At 45.1% G+C, this 22811-nt stretch overlaps 1 protein-coding gene across 4 annotated transcripts in view; it reads right to left on the reverse strand.

Annotated features, from left to right (window-relative positions):
* Window positions 1-249: 249 nt before the first annotated feature.
* The window catches only part of PRICKLE1 (prickle planar cell polarity protein 1), a 108448-nt gene continuing 85886 nt past the window's right edge, over window positions 250-22811 (reverse strand). For 3 of the 4 annotated variants that reach the window (XM_082636753.1, XM_082636756.1, XM_082636754.1), the window contains 7 exons: window positions 10914-11099; window positions 9097-9210; window positions 8295-8432; window positions 7298-7501; window positions 5795-5981; window positions 3984-4847; window positions 250-1958 (listed from right to left, as the gene is read on the reverse strand). In XM_082636753.1, coding sequence (XP_082492879.1) covers window positions 1096-1958; window positions 3984-4847; window positions 5795-5981; window positions 7298-7501; window positions 8295-8432; window positions 9097-9210; window positions 10914-11048 — 2505 coding nt within the window. In that variant the 5' untranslated portion in view covers window positions 11049-11099 and the 3' untranslated portion in view covers window positions 250-1095. The remainder of the gene's footprint in view (window positions 1959-3983; window positions 4848-5794; window positions 5982-7297; window positions 7502-8294; window positions 8433-9096; window positions 9211-10913; window positions 11100-22811) is intronic. The other variant, XM_082636755.1, reaches the window with a different exon arrangement.

The raw sequence follows: 22811 nt of genomic DNA on the forward strand, positions 1-22811 counted from the left end.
CTCTTTCCATGAGATAATCACTACCTTGCTGAAAATGGGAAAGGCAACCCCTGCCATCCCAAGGGGGAAAAAAAGTATTCACCCAAACAGCTTCTACTTGTTTTTACCATATATTCTAGGTGTACGTGTACGTGTAGGGGGTTTTTTTGTTTGTTTGTTTTTACATTTATACAGTTTACATTGCTTGACCCATAAATAACACTTGTAAGATTAATAGGGCCATAGTTTTAAAGAGTATTTACATAGCCCCACCATGCATACAGAGCCTTTTTAATATTGAAAAAAAAAAAGGGAACTTTCCATCACTAGGCAATATAAATTTGACCATCTAAACTTATAAACCCTGACTAAAATACAAGCAATCATTTCATCCATAAATGCTGTTTCTGGTTCCCTAACAAATCTAGCACTGCAGTGTAACAAACATCTTACATTTCAGGGATATAAAAATATCAGCTTTAAAATCTGAACTGTACAGTATATACATTAATATTTGCACCGTTAAATTAGGAATACACTTAAGTCTATGAAATACTACATTATAAATAGCAATGTTCTTTTCGATCTCTAGCTGGAGCTAATACAATAGAATGTTTACCTGGCTAATGAGAGTTGGAAGGGGACGACGTGGCCTCGCATGATGGGACGCACAGTGTTGGCTGGGTCACATGACTGCGTGCATGCCACACAACAGGACAGACTGTCAGGACCTGGGCCAACCTGGCGCAGATAAAGGACAAACACTAGTGCTTTACAAAGGTGGCTCAAGTTCTCCATTGTCTAAAATCAACACCCCCATCCAATCACCTCTCAACAGGTTCTTGAGGATCTCTTGAGGGTTGGAGATCAAAGCAGCTGTATCAAACTGTGATGCACCCGACAGGCACAAGAGGTCACGTCCACCTGGCACCATCCAAGCAGGGTAAATGGAGAAATCACACCTTCCAAAGGTTAATCTGACACTGTAAACAGCAGTCGGGGTCTCATTTACATGGGCAAAGCACTTGAATCTATTTTAGCAACTCTCCTATGGAAGAAAAAAGATACGATTTAAAATGGTTAATGGCTAAGCTTACGATCTCCACAGCTACTCGGTTAAGAAATGATACAGTTTTTGCCTTTGTGTCCCTTTTTCTTCTTGGATTTAGTTGTCCTCTGGCCAAACTGAGGAGTGGGGAGTGCGGAAGTTGGACTAGAAAGGTCATCTGTATAGTATGCATATCTCTGCGGCCGGGGCTGAGGAATTGGTTGTCCAAGAAAGTATCCTTCTTCTTCTGAGTCGGAGGAGGAGGAGGTGGTGGAGGAGCACCAGGAGCCATCGTCCTCCCCGTAGAGTCCCAGGAATCGAGGCCCCCCCGGGCTCCGCAGGGTGTAGCTGGAAGCGGCGTGGGCGTACTGCCCGTAGAGCTCAGCGTTCCGGACGTAGGCCTGGATCTCCCGGGCACTCTTACTCTGGATAAACTTCTCATAGTTATCAGGGGCGTAAAGCCGCAGCCTGTCCTTGGGAGAGTGTTTTCTTTCTGTAACAAGGTTCAGAGCATTGTCTGAGCGGGACTTCCTACTTCTTCTGCGGCGATGGTGATGAGACCTGGGTCCCCTTTCTTCAAAATGGTACACCCGTCTCCGAGTTCTCTCACTCATCGGCGGCTGCCGGATTTCGATGTTCTCATAGCTTCCGTTGTCAATGACATCATCCGAAAACTTGACCTGCTGTGGCCTGGACTGAGACTTGGACCTTCGGAGCACTGGCAGATGGACTGGTTTCTCCTCAGGCAGGATTTTTTCTGGACACAACTCTGAACTGAGACTCTTCAAGGACTCTGTGCTCCTATGCAGCATGGAAGAGTTCAGAGTCCCCATATTGCTCATTTTCTCACAATCTTCTGCCTCTATTTCCTCAAAGTTTTGCAGAGAATATAACGATGGCCTTGGCTTGCTTTCTCCATCCACCGAAGCCCCTAAAAGAAAAGCCAAGACAAGATGTGATTCTCAGTAATCCTGATACTCTGACAATTATTACCAACAAGCTACTGAAAGGAAGCATTTCAAAGTGAAGTCTCTCAAACCTCAGTATCTGATTAACGATCACTAGGCAAAACCAACATACTATAATATACACTTAATTGACAAGAGGTATGAATTCTGTTATTGAAACAAAGGGCCCAGCATCTCCTACGAGCCCAGCCGTTTTGGAGCCAAACGTGAGTTACAGCCCATGGGATGAGCAGCCAAACTTTAAAAGCTCTTCATAAGAGTCCTGTCATTAGCTTATTGATACGACACACAGAAGCTTCTGTCTCTCAACCCATTAAAGCCAGATTGCTTCATCTGATCGTCTCTCAAAGCAGTCCTTCCCTTTGCTCTCACACGGCTACCATTACGGTCCTCTTCCTACAGCCAGACTAGTCTTATACCTGGTCGTGCAGCCCAAGGGCCACGTCCAGCCCACAGCCTATTTGTGGATAGAGTTTCACTGGGACACAGCTATACCTATTTGCTCCCATGCTATCTATGGTTTCTTCCACAATGACAGAGTTGTAGTTGCAACAAAGACTGTAAGGCCCCAAAGGTCCTCTCTAGCCCTTTACGGAAGAAGTCTGCCAAACCCCCGACCTTGACCTTCATCCAGTCTTCTGCCCCTTCAGCCCATAAACTAATCATGCCACTTCCACATTAATCTCATTTTAAAACGTTTCTCAAAACCAATATTGCACTCCTTGTTATAACAGGGCCCAGGCAAGTTAAGAGAAATGGATGTACCCCAGATAGCTGCAAGGAACAACAGGAAGTGGTGTGAACTGTGGTCAGCTGGAGGCTACACAGCTTCCTACTTTCTAAAGCCTGTTTTTCAGCCCATCATTGTCAAGAAATGTCAGCACCAGCACGTCGTATACCAAATGTTGTCTATTTTTGAAATTAAATGTTAAAACACCTGTCACAGGGCCTAGCAAACAGGAGGTGCTTAATATTTAGTCTTACCCACCATTCCTCAAGTCCCCTTTATTGTAGGCCTTAACGTTGACAAGCCCGACCAAAGCCAGGAGGGTAGCTGTCTTACCCCTCCTTGCCCAGTACCTGGCACAGGGTCCCTCCTGGCAGCGGGCAGCTGCTCAAGCCCTTCCTGCCTGTGTTACAATGTAACATAACCTTTATGAAAGGACTGAATGTCGTTCGTTGGACTATAAAACTAGCCAAGTGACAGCAGTATTTCTGTATCCAAAAACTTACTGCAAATGTAAGATTCAGGAGGGCTGGGTTCCAGGTTCAATCTTGTCTTTAAACACTTACGTAAAGTTGGCATTTAGCCTCTCGGCACCGCTTGCGGTATCTTAGTTCCCTGACCAGGGGTTGAACCCTGGCAGTGAAAGCACCGAGTCCTAACCACTGGACCACCAGGGAATTCCCTAGCCTCTTGGAAATTCAAGTTTCCTCATTTGTAAAATGCAATACTATCCACTCTCTCAGGTCATTTTAAGGATGAAATGTAGATAACTGACATGAATGTGTTTTGAAAACATTAAAGTGAAATTATTTTATAATCTGGGTAAAAAAAAAACTTAGCTATTTTTGAGCTGTCTGTCGCCACAGGGCAATTCAGGAAAATACAAAAAATGTTCTGTGCTTATAGAGTGCACATGTTGATTTTAATATCTTGAAATTCATAGTATGATCCAAAGAGTCCAATATCTTTCTTCAGATACAGATGCAGACTCCATGATCCCAATAAATTCATTTCTCCTCTTCAAAGCAGGGATAATAAGACTTATCCCCAAAGACTGTACCGAAAATATATTTTATATGTATGCACACATGTACACACGTGTTTATTTTGCTACGGGGTTTGGCATTTAACTGAAACTCCTTCCTCTCCTTGGTCTACAGTTGTAAGTAACATAGCCCCCGCTGGTGCTGACCTGTAATTTGTGGAATGAACTTTTTAGTGGCTCCTTTTTCAAATACCCCATAATCCCTAGATTATGTACCTGTGATATTAGACAAAGCCAAAGAATCCATAGAATCCCGAACACTCTGCTCTGGTTTCAAGTCTGACAAACACTCCAGGGAATCTTCATACCACTGTGTTTGATCATGATTATATCCCGAAGCCCCATGGTCCAGATCCAATTCCTGGAGCCTTCGACTGCTCGCAGGGCCCGGGTGGCTGCCATAAGCAGAATCGCCCAGTCCATCTTGTGACTGTGCCCAATACATATCAGATTGGTATTTTTTACTTGCAAGGCTCTGGTTATTTTGCTTTAACTCGGTCTTATTTTTAACCATGTTATCAGATATCCAGTGCTCACTGGCTCGAATGTCCATCTCATTGGGCTGCTGCTGAAAGAGGCTTTTATCACCAAACTTGAGGAGCAGCTGCGTCATATAATCTTCATGCTCAGCCCATTCTTCAGGGTCTTCTGGGGTTTCGTGCTCTACTCTGCCTTTCCAAAATTCTTCATTGACGAAACTTGCTCCTTGCCTGGAAAGACTCAGATCATCCAGTTTCCGAGAAAGCGTGTCGTCAGCATTGCCTGAAAGGCCAGGAAACTTGTAGTTCAGAGCAGGGGACAAGAGGAGAGACTGTCGACACTGATCTGCTGACCGGCTGCTTTTGCCCATCCGGACACTTCTTCTGGAGTCTCTTGATCGAGCCGACTGGAATGCAGAGTCCGAAGAATCCGAGGCATGGACGTCTTCACCGAGGCTGCATGTCTTTGAGCAATAAATCTGACCTTGTTTGGGAAGGAAGGGGCATCCCAACAGAGAGGTTTTGCACTGGGCGCAGGAAAAGCAGGCCTCTGTAGCATGCCAGTGCTGCCCATCGTAGGTCATCTGCGCATGGTCCACACCTGTTTCAAAAAAGGATACAGTAACAGGTCATAGTTCCATCTTGAAACAAAGGCAGAAGAAAGAGAAAAGACAGACTGGGGGCATGAGGGAATGCTTGGGGGTGATGGGACTGTTCCAGATCTTGATAGGGCTGTGAGTTACACAGGGGCAATTAATTCTTATTATTTGCAGATTCCATATTTACACATTTGCCTACGTGCTAAATATTTTGTAGTTCAAAAGTCAATACTCACAGAGCTTTCAAGGTCATTTGTGGACATGTGCAAGGTGGCAAAAAAATTTGAGTCAAGTGATGTGTGTGTGTCCCAGCTGGGGTCAAAGGGCACTACTGCACTCACACCTGCGGCCGACTTAGGGCCATTTTTTCGCATTTTTGTGTGCTTTCTGTTGGTGGTTTTGCTGTTTAAAATGGCCCAAGCATAGAGCTGAAGTGCTGTCTAGTGTACCTAAGCGCAAGCAGGGTGTGATGTGCCTTGGAGAAGCAATCCATGTATTAGATAAGCTTTGTTCAGGCAGGAGTTACAGTGCTGTTGGCTGTGAGTTCAATGTTAATGAATCAACAACATATATTAAATAAGGTATCTTTAAACCAAAACATACACAAAACAAGATTATATATTGATTAGTTGATGACAATGTTGCGACCAGAGGCTCACAGGAACCTAACCCACTGTATCCCTAGGAGCAATGGCTCAGTATGGGGTAATTCAGTGTTCACGGCGACTCTACAGAACACAACTAGCAGAAGTAATGAGAATCCAGTATACACCCATTTATCAGAACTCATCAAACTGAAACATTTAAAACCTATACATTTCACGGTATGTAAACTATCCCTCAATTAAAAAAACAAAAAAAAAAAAGGAAAGAAAGAAAAAAGAGTGTGGGTAATCAGAGACAGACTGATGGATAGGTGACAGACCAACAGGCTGGGCCATGGACGCACCAATATGCTCGCCGCAGGTCTCACAGTACTCGGCGTACAGGGACTCGAAGCAGCCGCAGCAGAACGGGCGGCCGTCCTTCATGATGTACCTCTGTCCCCCCAGGACCGTCTCGCACTCAAGGCAGCAGAAGTGTTTCATGTGCCAATGGCGACCCTCTGCTTCTGTGCACTCATCGGCAAAAATTATCTTCAGAGGAATATGAGGCCATAGGATGAAAAAAAATCATTGTGAACGATTTTAAAGGTCAAGTAACTGCACGTTTGCTGGGCAACTGACAGGCACTGGATCTTAAAGTCGCTTAGACAGTGTACTTTGTTTCTTACAGCCTCAAGCTTAACTGACTAACTTGATTTAGCTATAAAACAACAACAGAAAGTGAAAACGTTGAAAAAGAGAAACTAAGCGCATGCTTATGCTTTAAAAAACAAAACAGAATTCTACATCGGATATAATTCACTTGGTCCTATTTTTGCTCCGCAATCACACTTTGTTGGCATAACCTGGCAAAGAATACATTAACATTGAAATAATTTAGTGGTCTGTGCACCTTTTAATAAAGAAAACTCATTAAAGTGGCTGTGGAGTCAACATAGTTAGCGCTCTCTGAATGCTGGATTATGTGAACACCACTTGTGTAGATAACACTTCGTTTGACGGTGCCATCTCCAGATTAAGGATTTTTAATTTTTTTACATTTTTGGTTTCAAAAAATTTTCAAATAGCACATCACTGAAAAAACTTAAACATATAAAAGTAAAAACTGAAAGTTTACTGTCACTGATTGAAGTAGACTAGGGAGATAATAATCAATAAATGCAATGAGGTTCCCTGGATGGGGTGAATAAATGCAGTGAGGTTCCCTGGATGGGGTCTTGGAATAAAAAAGGGACATCAGTAGAAAAACTGAGGAAATCTAAATAAAATCTATGGTTTAGTTAATGGTATTACACCAGTGTTAACTTCTTAGTTTTGATGCATATACCATGGTAATGTGAGACATTTTAACAATAGGGGAAGCTGGGAGAAGGGTACACAGGGACTCTCTGTATCTTTGCAACTCTTCTATAAATCTAAAATTACCTAAAAATGAAGAGCTTAAGGAAAAAAACTTCACACCACCAGCCCTCCCGAGCTAACGTGCTCACCACGGTTAACTTAGTGTATGTCTTTACATACCATTTCTGAGTGTTTGCAAATAGGTATACAATCTTGTTCTGCCCCCCTTTAACAAAAGTAAGATCAATTGCTGCATACTCTTCTTGCAACTTGCTTTTTTCTCACAGTCCATCAAGGACATGCTACTTATCAATACACAAAGACACCTGCTACTTTCTCTTTATTAGCTGCATATTATTCCATTGTACCAACGTGAAGGGTTATCTTAAAAATGTACACACAGAGCGCAAGCAGGAGAGATTTGTATTTTGCTTAGGTGTGAACAGTGGAATATTGGCTTACTAGCAGCTTATTTTTTTCCAGTGTTAAGGGATGAACTTTTTTACCTCGTCACATGCTGAACACCGGGGTTTGAGCAGCTCAGCATGGTGCCGGCCACAGTGAATTTTTCCATCCTGATAAAAATAGATGAGGTCGACCAGCAGCTCGTTGCACGTGCAGCAGACAAAACAGGATGGGTGCCAGCATACTCCAGGGCCCGCTCGAGAGGCAAACACTGCAATTTCACCTCCATTTATTTTCAACCCACACTAAAAACAAAAGGATTTTGATCTTAAATGACCCCTTTTTAATGACTGGATTCTTAGCCTTTTCCACTTTACGCTAAATCCCAAATTTGTCAGCAAAACTTTAATTTTTGTCCCCTCCTGCTTTTTTTTTTTTTTTTTTTTTTTTGCGGTACGCGGGCCTCTCACTGTTGTGGCCTCTCCCGTTGGGGAGCACAGGCTCCGGACGCTCAGGCTCAGCAGCCATGGCTCACGGGCCCAGCCGCTCCGCGGCATGTGGGATCTTCCCGGACCGGGGCATGAACCCGTGTCCCCTGCATCGGCAGGCGGACTCTCAACCACTGCGCTACCAGGGAAGCCCCCCCTCCTGCTCTTTAATGTTGGATTGTTCGTGATTCTCCACTGGAATGAACATGCCTCAGATTTACTACCACACTGGACTGCTCCTCGGAACATGCGCAGTGGTTTTCTGGAGGCGTCCTCCTGTTGGATATACTCCTACTCTGAGGACAGCCAGTAAGGAGGCCCCGAATGTCTTCATTACGTCCCTGCGTTCTTGAACACTAGGTGCACCCCAGCACCGCGCTCCAAGCCAAGACCCCACAAAAGGCCAGATTTCTCCCGATATTTACATGCCTCCCCCATAATACACAGCAGTGTAGCCAGTTACCAACACGAATCCCCACATAGTAAGAAGCTACGCTGCCTTTCCTTCTCTCAGTTTTTGGAGGCTTTTAGGGCCCACGCCTGTGCTGGCGCTGCCCCCTACCCCCCGAGCTGATCCACGCACATCATTACTCATCCTAGAACGGGCTACCTGCTCGCACACAGCATGCATCACTGCTCTGGACAGAAGTTTAATCGTCCCTCTTCCGAGTGCTTCTTTCTTCCGCTGAGCACTGAACACTTGCAACTCTTTTTTCTCCTCTTCACTCAAAGTCTGGCAATACCGCACCTTCACAGAAAAGAAACAGAAGCACCACTCTGAAGCAAACAGCCTCCGTCACCAATTCTTTATTTCCAGAATCAAGTTTCAGGAAATAAAACAGCAAGTTGAGCTGGCCTGCCCCCGTGAATCGCCAGTTTAAAAATGCCCCGATACGTTTAAAATGACACCAAATCTTGCAGCCTTTCTAGCAAAAGGGAAATGCAATTTGAAGGAATAGACCTTTTTTTTTTTTTTTAAAGATGAAAAGTTTAATTTAAACTCTTAACAGCAGAGACACTAAAAAAAATAAGACATGAACCTTTCTACAAAAGGTTTAAACTTGCTAATTGCCACCTTCATTCTACATTCTACAGGCCCTCAAGTCCACTGCAGGCCTGAGCCACCATAAAGCACTGACTCTGGGTGAAGGGGTAAGGAGATGGCAGGAATTTGTAGGCTCCTGATAACTGGTGGGTGGCTGCAAACACTTTAAAAACCAACTTGTGTTAAGTTTATTGCACTGACACCCTTTTCTCTCTTAAAGAATGGAAAGCTGTATTCTCCGGCCCAATTTTAACTGAAGAAGGGCAAAAGGGCCCTAGCCAGGGAGGAGCTGGGGTTTATGGGAGGCACCACGATGCTCAGGGTGGATTTTTTTTTTTCCTAATTAGCCTTCTTCCTGTTATTTTACCTCATTATCATGTGGTGGCAACTGGTACAAAAGCTGTTTAATTCGGTGTTTCTCTCCAGGGCTGTTAACATAAGGAACCTTTTCCTCTGGTAAGCAAGCAAAATAGAGCTGGATCTGAGAGAGAGAGAAGAGGACATCAGCACACAGGAAGCGAACACTTCAGCTCATTCCATCTTCAAGTTACCCTGCCCTTTAGGTACCGGCTCTGGCCTCTGACAGGATTTGGCTACTCGTAGCTAATGAGAAGAGCAGCTGAACCAACTGAGCAGAACTGCAAACCCTCAGATAGCTAGCATCCAGCTGCTAAATTGCTCTTCAGGAATGCAATTCATAGTGACAATTAGGGGCATCATAAATTATGGACCATGAGACATGCACATTTAATGCTAGGGTCAGCCGAGAGAGTCCTAAATGAATACTGGAAGTGACCACGCAAGGCTGTGTGACACGGTCCACAATCCAGCCACTACACAACACATTGGATTTGCTCTCTGAATTTTACACGTTGCAAAGACAAAAGCTGTTTTGTTAAGCTCTGTAAACTCTCCCTTATCAGGTTCTCTCAAGCTTCAGCTTTCTTTGCTTGCATGGGTGCTATTTTCTAAATATCTGGAGTCAGTTTCCCTAAGGAAACTGGAAGGGAGCTATATTAACCTGTACTTAGTTCACTTTGAAAGGAGAACTCAGTTTTTGTTTGAGATTTTTTTTTTCTTTCTGTTGTATCTAAAGGAAATCCTTAATGAGTACTGCGAAGGATACTGCCGTGCTGAGGAAAGATGAAAATGATTGAAGGAAAAAAAATAGGAGATTAGGGAATTTGGGGCCTGTCTGCTTCAATATCTTAGTGTATCACAAAACCTACTCACCCTAAGCTGCAAGAAGGGTTCTCTCTTAATAAGCAGTTTATCAAAACATTGCTTTCCTACCTGGAGGACCAGCTCGCCACCCTCTTCCATTGTATCAGCTGCAGGAGCTTGTAAGGTTGTAAACACTTACTGAATACTAGCTACCTGTGTGCCAGGTACTGTGCTAGACCCCGGATGAATCGGAAACCCCTCTGCTCAAAGAAGCTCCCATCAAAATGGGAAACACAACCATAACTCAGAAGCAATCATACGCCTAGTTGGCTCTTTTAATTTCAAACTATCTTGGCCCTTATGTCTAACACCAGCAATTTTTAATAAGTTCATCATTATAAGGATATTAGGAAGATAAAAATAGGTACACAGAATGTTCTCATCTTCCTTAAAATAACAATACAACAAAGCACAAAATGAGCCCTTTAATTTTTTTTCCAATTTACACCATGTGGTGACAGAATCTTTCATGTGCAAGGTTACAAAGGTCAAATCCTACGCAATAACACTTCAGATGGTCTCTCACAGCTCTGTATCTCCTCTCTTCCAAAGCAAAGGCACTGCTGAGAACTGACTTGGAAACTTTCCTCTTTCCTTTGATTACCTTTTTGTTGTTACTAAAGTTTTTTAAAAAGTTAAACTCCTCCCACTCTCTCCAAAGAGATACCCAAGTCAGAAATCCACATGACAAATGCATAGGCAGTACTCTGGTCTTCACTTAGTAGGGCAAAAATAGCATCCTTATAGGGCTTCTGGATCCAAGAGTACAAAAGGGATTGAAAACTTCCATGGAGAAGCTAAGTGTGACCTTAAAAGCAAAAATTTAAAACCATCCAAAGAGTGAGGCCCAAGGACACAGCATGTCACTGTGACAGTGATAGTTGATCATTTAAAAATAAAACACCCTTGAAGACCTTAAATCACATTGAAAAACAGAAAAACAGAGGACTCGGTTCCTACCTGCTCGGGTCTGAGGCCTGGGGGGACCCAGGCGTACTCCTCCAGCGCACAGCCCGAGTCGTCATCTGACGTGGAGCTCCGCTGGCACCCGAAGGCAAGTTTGCTCATTTTCGGCTCCATCTCCAAAGGCATCATAACAAAGTCAAACAGCCAGCTTCTCAGTCACAGGACATCAGACAGTGGCTGCTGTGGGCAATATAAGACAAACCGAAGAGATGAACCCGAAGGCATTGCTCGCACCCTCCAAGAGCTTTTACTGAATGCCTGCGTACACATGGTGGGGCCCAGGGAAAGGGACCAAGACGCCAGTGTCACCGTCCCCAGGCCCCGGAACTTAGAATCTAGGGCCGCATGATTTGGAAATAGGCCCTTTACCAGCTCAGCATTTCAGAAAATGCCACCCAAACTAGTTTACTTCCAGATGCCTTTAAAAGGTGCTTCTCTGAACACTGTTCATTAGAAAGGTTCTCAAGAAAACTGCTTTGCTGACTGCCCACAAATGAAATCCTGCAAAGCCTCAGGGGTTGTAGGAAGAAGCTGGGTTTGCGCACCCCCCCTTGCCCACTACTGTGTGCCGTGAAAAGATGGCTCCAGTCACCCCACTTGGTTCCCCATCCATCTTCCCAGCGGAGCACGGCTGCCTGCACAGATTGGGCCAGCTGGGCCACACTGCTTAGGTTTCAGGTTTCCAATAAAGTTTGAGAGGCACTGAACTTCGTTTACTCATGGAGTAGAAATAGCACAGTTAAATCCTTTCACAGCACATTAAATCCGCAAGCCTTTACTATCCATGGGCTAAAGTCAGCCAGACGTTCATTAATGAGTTCCTTCATAAGACAGTAATTGAATCCAAGCACCAGGTTAAAATAAAATCCAGCGTGGTGACAACTCGTGTTTAGCGGTGTTCCTAGAAGGCTTCCACTGAAAAGCTCTGCAGTACCTACTGTACTGCATGCTCTCAGCCTGCTGCGGGGCACAGATTCTTAACCACTGCGCCACCAGGGTAAGTCCGCCTCTGAAAGTCTCCTCAGATGAAGGCCTATAAAGATGTCAAGACAACAGTCCCTGACCTACAGCCCAGGAACTTTGTTATCACCTCGTTATGTTCCTTCTAAGTTTCTTCGGATTCTGAAAAAATCATCCCCTGTCCCCAGGCACTAAGAAGAAAAAAAAAGATACAAGACTTTCAGGATCAGATGCAGCTTTTTATACCTGCCCCTTTCCCTCCACCAAAAAAAAAAGAAAGAAATTTACAGATAATTAGCCCAACCCAATTTTAAAGCAAACAGGGCTTAGGGAAGTTAAGTGACTTGCCTAAGGTCACACAACTAAAAACCAGAGTCTAGTCACACTGTGTGTCTGACACATCAGACTTCCAAAAATTCTTCTGCCTTAAAAAATTCTCTCATTTGCTGCAACAAGTATTAAAGACAGTGGAACGTAAACATTGTCAGTCTGACACTCAGTCATTTGTCAGTGACTCTCACAGTGCAACACTAGATACTTATTGTTAGAACACGGTACCTATTAAAGCCTGTGAGTATGAAAACTGACGATTTTTCTCTGATGAATCAAAGGACACTAAAAAATTAAACTTGTAACAGTTCACGAATGTGAGGCCAAACATCCAATGACTACAATCTTTATTAGGAGGAGCAATGCCCAACAGTAGATATTATTCCAACTAATAAATGTAACTTTCATTCACCCCAAACAAAAAGTAAAGATGACCTCATTTCCTGCCCCACCACTGGGAGGGACTGACCTTTTACACAAGACATAAGTTCACACCGGTGCACTTCATTCACGCCTGAGGAAAGGCTTTCTAAACATTGGCACATTCCTTGTACTCCTCAGTAAAAAAGGACGTGTTAATGAAAGTCAGAACATTTCTTGGATCTAGTCTTTCCCTTTTGTTTTGAAAAAAAAACCCCACTCCCCCCATATGGAAGGAAGAGAACTAGAGGTTAAGAATTTAATCCGTAGCTCAAATACCCGCACCAGGAGAATGGGTGCCTTCAATGCAAATGAACCTGAATCATGAAATACGCACATCTACCCTTTGCCAAATCTGGCAGAGGAGGGAAATGTGAAGGTACCTGCTCTGCACAGACTTACTAAGATCATAAGTATTAACTAGAACCTAAACCTTAAATGTCACTATATTTTAAAACAAGAGAAAACACCACAGATTAAGACAAACTGCAAATTTTCCAGGCTAGAACAAAGATGCAGATTACCAAAGAGCTGAATTGCTTTGACACCTATATTGCTTGGTTAGCCTTCTGTGGAAACTGCACAGAAAATGACTACTGTCATCAAGGGAAATCACTTAGCACTCAGTGCCATGGTCCTGTCCTCCCGATCACCTGGACGTGCCGGCTGCGTCTCCAGCCTGCAGCTCCCACAGCCATCCCAGCCTCGGTTCAAACTGAACTGTCACTCACCACTCATCGGCGAAGCGACGAACTTCGTGATGAACTGAAGGAACATGAGTGACACAGGCGCAGCTTTCAGTGTCCTTTGTTGACACTCTGACAGCTACCTCTCACCTCTGTGCCTAGCCTGGTGTGATCAGTGCTGTGACATCTGATCACCACGTCAGGCAACCCACGCGGGCGTATCTTGCTTAAAACCGAGAAGGAAACCGAGCCTCAGAGCGATCCTCCACGGGTCAGCTGTGCAAGGGCAGTGGCCTTAGAACCAGGCTCATGGGTGACCTTAAACCCCTGCAGCCCTGCACCGCCTCCTGGGTGGAACCTTTACTTTGGTGAAGTAGTCACGCTGCTGCACTGCAAACATGCACGATGACACAGCTGGACAGGGGGGCCAGTCCACTTCACCGAGAGGGGGCATTTTAAGGAGGACATACAGTCAAAAAGGATTATAAAAATTCAATGGCCTCATGAGCTGTTGCTTCAGCATTCTTAATTTGGAGAAAGCCTCTCATTTTCCTTTATATCAGAGGATAATTACTTAAAATGACAAAACATGACATTTACTAACAAGTTCTAAGAGCTGGCCAAAAAATAAACATTAAAAAATATATATATATAGGGCTTCTCTGGTGGCGCAGTGGTTGAGAGTCCGCCTGCCGATGCAGGGGACACGGGTTCGTGCCCCGGTCCGGGAAGATCCCACATGCCGCTGAGCGGCTGGGCCCATGAGCCATGGCCACTAAGCCTGCGCGTCCAGAGCCTGTGCTCTGCAACAGGAGAGGCCACAACAGTGAGAGGCCCGCGTACCGCAAAAAAAAAAAAAAAAAAAAAAAAAAAAAAAAAAATATATATATATATATATATATATATATATATATATATATATATATAGCCTTCCGTGGTGGTCCAGTGGACAAGGCTCTGCGCTCCCAATGCAGGGGGCCCAGGTTCGATCCCTGAGCCGGGAACTAGATCCCACATGCAAGCCGCAACTAACAGTTCGCATGCCATCACTAAGACCCAGCACAACCAAAGAAAGAAAGAAAGAAATATTAAAAAATAATAAGTTACTTCGCGTGACCTCCACGTGCCAGGCGGTGGCACACATGCTGCATTACCACTAGGTATTTTTTCTCTACCTGATAGCATAACAACCTGAAGTTGGATTTTTCTTTTAAAAAGTACCCACCCGTCTTGTCAGCAGGCCCAGAAAGCATACTGTTAAGTATATCGCCATCTCAGACTTCATCATATGGAAGCAGCATGGTTCTTGCACATGTAAGAATGTATAAAATAACAGACAAAAATGTGATCTCTCTTATAACCTTATGTAGACATTTACATTACTACATGGTATTTGCTTTGCGGCACGAGAGAAAGAGGGAAGCCTGGCCATTACTTATGCTCTCTGGGTGATGATGAAGGGTCTTCCGAATGCCATCCACACGTGGTTGTGTTTGCTTTGCCAAAATACTACCTTTTAGGCCAAACATGAAACCAAGGCTGAATTAGATCTAACAGGAAAATTCCATTCATCCTCTTTCCAGGTGCTGTCTCTTAAGGTTGACCCTGTGAAACAGGACCCACAAATCAGGTTTCCAAGTAAGCTGAATGATAACTGAAACAGGACTATTCTGCTGCGGGCTTTGATATGGAGGGAAACAGCTCTTCGAGATTTCTTTTCAGCAGAACCACACTTAACGTGGACAAGAGTGGCCCCGTCCTGTGACTTGTCCTTTAGTCATTTTGTATGTTATTAACTACTTTTGTACATTTTTATTTTGATGTAATTTCAAACTTCAGAGAAGTTGTAAGAAGAGTAAGGAACTCCTAGACAGCCTTTCACCCAGACTCACCAGCTGTTTGCATCTTCTTTCCTTTGCTTTGTCACCCCCACCTCGTCCTCCTCAGCCTCACCAACACACCCACACACTTTTGTGGGAACCATCTGGAAGTATTTTTCACATTCTCTTACCTAACCCCAATTAAATTAAACATGTTCTCTTAAAAAAAAGTTTATTTAAAAACAAATAAAACTATGTGCGGGCTTCCCTGGTGGCGCAGTGGTTGAGAGTCCGCCTGCCGATGCAGGGACACGGGTTCGTGCCCCGGTCCAGGAAGATCCCACGTGCCACAGAGCGGCTGGGCCCGTGAGCCATGGCCACTGAGCCTGCGCGTCCGGAGCCTGTGCTCCGCAGCGGGAGAGGCCACAGCAGTGAGAGGCCAGCATACCGCAAAAAAAAAAAACAAAAAAAAACAACTATGTGCAAGGTACCGTGTTAGATGTTAGAGATAAATAGAATAAAAAAAGCCAAAATAGCTCAGGCCGCCAGTATTCTGTGCTTATTCTGAGGCAGGTTTATTGTCCTGGTCTTGAAATGCTGCCATAAACTGAATGAACTCAATCACAAGTGTTCTGTGCTAGGTTTGTTAAGGAAATGAACCAGTAGGGACCCCACCGCTCCAATGTCTTTATGATTCTGGATGTAAATAAGTCTGATAAGGCAGGGAAAGGAAGTAAAACGGTTTGAGTCTGACCATGAAGGAAATTTGTATGGGAAGCAACATCTTTAAAGCTAAAACCACTGTCAAAGAGGCCTGAGGTTGGGTAAGGAGAGATATATATTTTTCCCAGAAACACGAGGATTCAGGGTTGCTCCCCAAAAGCCATGCAACAAAGTTGAAGAGTTCCATTTCCCCCCTTTGTCCTTTCTTTCCCTTCTTCCTTCAAGATAGTTAAATAGGTACTTCTCACCATTTAAAAAGACTCAGAGACAAACAGCCCGCAGATGTATGACTTCTCAATCATCATATACTTGTCAAGAGAACACCTGATGCAAGGGACAGGAGCAGTGCTGAGGGAAGGCAACCTGTTGCCCCGGGCATTCGGTAAGCTCAGCCCTGAAGTCCTCAGACCTTTGACAAGTCACCAAACATTGTGGGACCTGGTTCTTTAAAACAGCAACTATTTTCCTTCCAAAGATGGCCTAAGGATGTGAAAGTTTTAAAGAAGAAAATAATTATATGAATATAATGAATTAAAGTTACCACTGACATGTACCAATCACCACTGTTACTTCCACTGATTACACACATCTTGAAGCTGACCAGTGACATTCGGAATAAGAACACTTTAGTAACAAAGACAGAATGTTGACGGGGGAATTTCATCTTCTTTGTGAGTTCGGGACACTCTAGCCTCCTGAAGGGCAAACAGTTTTGATAAAACTATTGGCCACTACTGGCCCTCAGAGTGAGCTTCTAACCAGTCCCTACATAAAATCTCTGACACAGACATATACACACACCCCCCATGTCTGTGGAGTATGGCAGGGTCTTTCCAGGTGTCTTTGGCAAAGCAAAAATTGGGAGCACCCAGTACATGACTGGCTGTGAGATGGCACTTGTTCCCCAAATTCATTCACTTAAGGAGGGGTTCCTTGTGAGATTTACTTTCCAGATTCATTTACTTCACTCATTCATGCATCCTTATATTTAAAGACCATTATTGAGTCATTCTGGGAAACATCAAAAATCAAGGAAACTGACATTTATTCCATTAAAAGCTAGAACTTAGAAAACAAAAAAAGTACCAACTGTCATAAGAATGTTTCCAAATTCCATTTGGAATTTCCTTGTTTTCTTTAATGGTGGTATGTGTTTAAGTTATATGTGATTTAGCCTTTGGCAGATCATTTCTTTTCATTTTGAGTAGAAAATGAACAATATAAAGAACACTGGCTTCAGGATTCAAGCAAATGGAGTTCTAAGTCAGCCATCCAGTTAGGAGGAGTTGAGGGCTATCTCACAACGCTGATGTGATGTCCAGAATTGCATGACTTCAGACACGTGCCTTTAATTTGTTGCTTTCAGTATTCTATAAATTAGGCAAATACAGTTTGAAAAGTTGTCCAAAAGTATACAGAATAATTATGCTGTGGACAAGGGCTTAAGCATTCCTCCCATAAGCACAGTAATCACTGGTTAAGGAAGATAACATACAGTATGTGAAGGTGTTATTCAAACTAAAAAACTGCCTTATTATTTTGCTATGCTATTTTGGCCATTTGGAGATCATTTATTTTCTACTGGGCTGTATGCTGCATCCAGGATAGTTAAGGACTATTATTTTGATTGATCTTGACATATACATAAATGAGCCTTTACTATTTTCCCTAAAAAGCTTAACAGGTCAACACAGTATATGAAGGTCCAGAGGCAGTAAAGAGTTGACATTTTGCTGGAAGACACGTTATTCCAAAGAAGCAACAATAGATGACCATGGTCATCTATGCACTGAGTAACATTTTCAAGAATTACACATCTCAAGCAGAAGACTTTGAGCTTAACCCTAATGAGAAAGGACAAGATGCATATGAGTAGGAGGGTGCCACTGCTGGTCTTAAAATTAAAAAAGAAAAGGAAACTGGGAGGGGCCTATTAGCCCACTGTCATCAAGAGAGCCTAAACATGGTGGCTTGGGGAGAGAAAGTAAAAGGAGCCGATAAGAAAGGGGAAAACTGGGTCAAACAGAGTTCTGAGTCCTAGGTGGCTGAAAGATGATGCACCAATATGGAAATACTATATAGGCAAGTCAGAAGGAGAATTAGGATTTGAGAGCATTGCGGAGAATGAGTTCAATCAGATTCAGATTGAGGTTATAACTGTACATCAGTTCTGGTATGGTTCCTATTATTCATCGTTTTCTTGGACCAAGTTACCAAATCAAATTAAAATCATGCAAATAGAAAACAATAATTTTCAGCGCCTGCCATTGAATAATGAAGTCTAAGGTCGTACCCCTAATTACAAATACTTTTCCCAATGAAATTCCACTCTAGTTCCTATGAGAAGACTACCATAGCATTATAGGATCCCTAGAAAAAAGTATTTCTTGTGTGAACACGCCCAGGGAAGTTAGAAGTCCTTTGATCACCACAAACCAGAACAGATACTGATTTGTGAAGTCACTTGGGCTAACATTCCCTAAGCGTCCCCTGCTGCTAAGTGCCGTCCTGTGGGCCACAAGCTGCTTAACAACTTCTTTGTTAAACTGCTTGTTAACAAGGCCTTTGTACATAGAAGATGCAGATCACACACACCCATTCAAGAGCTCCTCTAACTCAGCCGGGCTAAATATGCAGGTGAGTGAAATTTAACTACAGACTAATTTGGTAGTACAGAACCTCCTAACACTTCCATCCTTTTCAACACACACACACACACACACACAATGTATGTACGTATGTATGCATGTATGTGTGTGTGTGTGTGTGTGTGTATATATATATATATATATATATATATATCTCCTAGTTTTATGACGTCCTTAGCTTAAAACTTTAAAAAAGTCAGAGACCTGCAAAAGCCATAGGTCTTAAAACTATTACAATCAAGATTTGAATTCCCTAGTAAATGACACCAAACTGTAATCTCTTTAAAGTTTTCACACAAACAGCACTCAAGCCTACTGTCTGCTAAAGACAATAAAAAAGTCATGGCCAACAGAGGGCAACCCAATTTAACTTATACTGAAATGAATTATGATAACTGTAAAATAAAAACAGAATGAAGGTATCCGAAGATATTGCTTATGGAAACATTCCTTGACTAAAAGGACTTCATACAAGCAATTAGTGGCATTAGGCCATGTGCCCTTTGGCCTTTTCTGTATTTTCCAGGTAAACCTCCATCCAACTTGTACATTTTCCGACAGCTGAATGGCCCGTCAGGCACCATACCATTGCCAAGAAGCTATCCATTTTTCCAAGAGGAAATGTGGAACTCTGCAGGGTTTCAAAGCATTCTTATTTCATGCACAAATACATTCCACGACAGAAAGACAGCCTGCTTAAACAAAAGGAGGAAACATCATGACAAAGCATGGTCCCTTGCTAGAGCGGCGCTTTGGGGGTAAACCGGTCTGTAAAGATAAAATCCGAAACGGTGGCTACGGTGTAAGACGGGCCACGCGAGGCACTGTTCTAATGAATTCACTATTTTCCATAATGGGGGAACGCAGATATTTTCTCAAAATCGTGTTCAAGTCTCCTATTGATTTTTTGAATTTCCATTTTCAACGGCGGCCCAAGGAAACGGCAGCCAGACTTGACTCCAATGTACACACAGACTCGGGTTTCACCCCGTCACCTGTTGGCTCTCGAACAACACTCCTCTTTGTGAAACTTACAGCTCTCATTTGAAACAAGTTTCCAGAGAAAACACTTCAAGAAAGTGTTTGAGAAGTCACGAGACTCGAGTTGTAAAAACAAATTCCACACATAGCCTGACTTAGCTGACACAGATTAATGTGAAAACCCGGGCTTTTAAAAAAGGCCGCGGGAGGGGAGTCGGAGGAAAGGATGCCACCGTCCTTAGGGAAAACCCTGCGGGCTAATTAGAGATGGCCCGCGGGTGATGGGCCGCCGGGCTCCGCCGGGCCCTCCGCGCCCGCCTCGGGAAGACGCTCGGAGCGGGAGCCCGCGCGCCCGCGCCCCGCGCCCCGCAAACCCACCCTCCGCGCCGCGCTGGCTACTCGGGCCGCCAGGGGGCGCCCGGGCCGCGGGTCCCACTCGGCCCCCGGCTCCTCCGCCTCCGTGGCCTCCCGCACCCAGAAGCCGAGCTCCAGACCCAGCGGCGGGGAGAGAAGCCCTCCTCGGCGCCGGCGCGAGGCCCGCGAGGGCAGCCTCCCGACGCCCTCGCCACCTCCAGAGAGGGGCCCGCGCCGCCCTCGGCGCAGCGTCATCTCCAAGGGACCGCACTTGCCCCGCGGCTGGACGCCGGCACGGCGTGGCCGCGGATCCCCGCGTCTATCCCCAGCTTCGGACGCGAAGCCCTCCCCGCAGTCTCAGCGTTCAGCCGCTGCCGCCCGGCTGCTATCGAGCCCCGGGACCCAGACGGCGGCTCCCCACCTGCGGCCGCGCGACCGAACGCGGCCTGCAGCCCCTCCGCGGAGCCCTCGGCGCGCACTCGCCGTCCCCCGCTCTGCGACCGGCCGAGGCTGGCGGCCAGGCGCGGGTGGCTCCCGGAGGAAAACAGGGCTGGGTGCTCTGCGGGTCACCCGCGCCCACCCATTTCCGGAGGAGACCCCAGCAGGGCGGGGACTGAGGGGCGGGGGCAGCGAGCGCGGGGGCCCCGTCGTGGCGCAATGCTGGCCCCACCCGGCGGGCGAGGGGTCGCCACCGCCCGCCGTGACGCGCTCACTGCCGGCCGGTCCTCCGCGAGCCCCTTTTCGGTGCAACGCGGAGATCCTCACCCGCGGCCGCCAGCTAACCTGCCGTGGGGGAACCGGCAAGAGGTCTCCCAGTTCCCCAGACACCCTCTGTCCCCGACGGCGTCGCCGACTCTGCTTCCCCCGTGTTTGAGTCGCCTACCCCAGGCCACAGCGTCCCCCACGCCCCAGCCCCGCGCCTCTCCAAGATCCTTCACCGCGGAAAGAAAAAACCCGTCTCCCCTCTAGCCCCGGGAGCCGGCCCTGGGCCGGCGATCTTCAGAAGTAACCAGAGCCTGCATTAAAGAAAAGTAACCATTTCGCTTCCTGCCGGTCCTGCCCTCCTCGCAGCGCTGCGGGCCGGGAGCCCGGCTTGTGATCCACGCCCTGCTCCGCACCCGGCTCCCGTCCGCAGGAGGCGCTTGCCCGGCCTGATCTCGCTGCCACCCGCTTTTCAGGAACTGTCACTGCAAACCGTGCCCCTGGCAGGTCTCCACGAGGTCCCGCGCACACGCTACTCCTCGAAAAGTTACCCCCCCACTTGGCCAGCCTCGTAGCTCGAGCACCTACCTCGGTCCGCCCGCTCCGTTCCCGGGAGCCCTAGTGAGTGGAGCAGCTGACATGCAAATACCCCAGGAGGCTTATGTAAACTTCCCCCTCCCGCAGGTGCACGCGCGGGCCACAAAACGCTGGGAGCATATGCAAGGCCACCTCTTAAAGAAATCATCTCCACTCTGCCCATAACAATGATGTCAGCAAATGGCACGTTTAACCAAGTTCTCACTTAGAAGGGATCATTAACATATGAATTCTCCTCTTAGGACTTTCCTCGCATTTCGGAGAGATTCCTACTGCTTAGCGCAGGAGATTTATTTTTATCAGTAAATAACAGCAAAAGAAAAGGTACCAGGTCGCGGGATGCACTCAGTCAAGTACATGAATAAGAGTTTTTATAAATAGGTTAAGTGAATATCATTATTCAAACACAAGAACTATGCTCATACTCAAGGCTAATCTTGTTTCTGAGCTACTTATAGGTACACTGAGAGAAAGCGAAGCTTGACATTAGTTGTCTACAGAAAGAAGAGAAGCAAAAACAGGACCTCAAAGCAAGCCCAGAAAGAAACTATAGATTAATAACCCACAGCAGAGGACTGAGTCTTCGGAACTACAAATTTTAATTTCTACAGTAGCCTCCTTATCACAAGGTGAAAAAATGCCAAAGGAAGGGAGAGAAAAACATGCAATATTTAAGAGTTCTATCAGTTTATAAAATGCACATAAATAAAAACAACTTAAAATGGTCACCAGTTCCTTGGGTATCCTACCTCTTTTTCAGGCTATATATTTTTTAAAAATCCTTAAACCATCAGGATTCCTTGGGAGTGATTTGCAACATATATGTTTCTACAGTATACAACTGAACAATAGCCCATTGTAACTGACTTAAAAATACACAAATAAGTTGCCATAAATAGAGCAGTCAAGTAAATAATTCTGCGGCCAATTTCTGTTATCTCCGCTGCAAAGCAAGGCAGCTGAGAAGCTGCTTTTTTTTTTAACTTACTTTTTTAAAGTGGCAGAGACAAGAAAAAAAAAAAAAGGTTGCGACTCGGCTGGTAGACTAGCTTGGAAACACTGATTTAGACAACAGGATTTGTAATTTAAATAGACTCTCTGTTGGCAAATCTAGACCCCAGTTTTGAAGACAGTTCCCAGACAGTTCTCCTATAGAACTCCTCTAGCCTTCAGGTCGTGTGGGGATTTGTGAGAGGGTGGTGGTGGACTTCACAGGTGACCACTTTCCTCTTTGGAAGTGTGAAATTAACCATGAATACCTAGGCCAGATTTCCTTTTTCCTATTTCATTCCCTTTGGGCTTTCTCGGGGAAGTCATCAACTGACAGGGTACAGTCCATTACTGATTTACATCCAACCCTGAACTATCGTATCATTATAATAAAGGGAGTATCAGCACGCCAATGCTTCACGCCTGGTGGATGGATCCTTTTTGAAAGCTTTTAATGCAGAACTACACATTAGCCAAGGCCCCAGAACCCTCCCAACTACAAGCCATAGCAACACTTTCGAGTATTAAATGTCAGCCATTGTAAGTATGCTTCCTCTCATGCAGTTGCTTGTAAATACTGTTTGTTACATTTTCAACCAGTACTGTCAGCTTTATTGCCTATTGTAAGTGTTTTCAGTGATGAAGCAGTTTGGAGGCAGTTAAAAGCTTCCTACTAAACTT

The sequence above is a fragment of the Mesoplodon mirus genome, assembly GCF_964341445.2.
Source record: "Mesoplodon mirus genome assembly, chromosome: 11".
NCBI classification, from domain to species: domain Eukaryota; kingdom Metazoa; phylum Chordata; class Mammalia; order Artiodactyla; family Ziphiidae; genus Mesoplodon; species Mesoplodon mirus.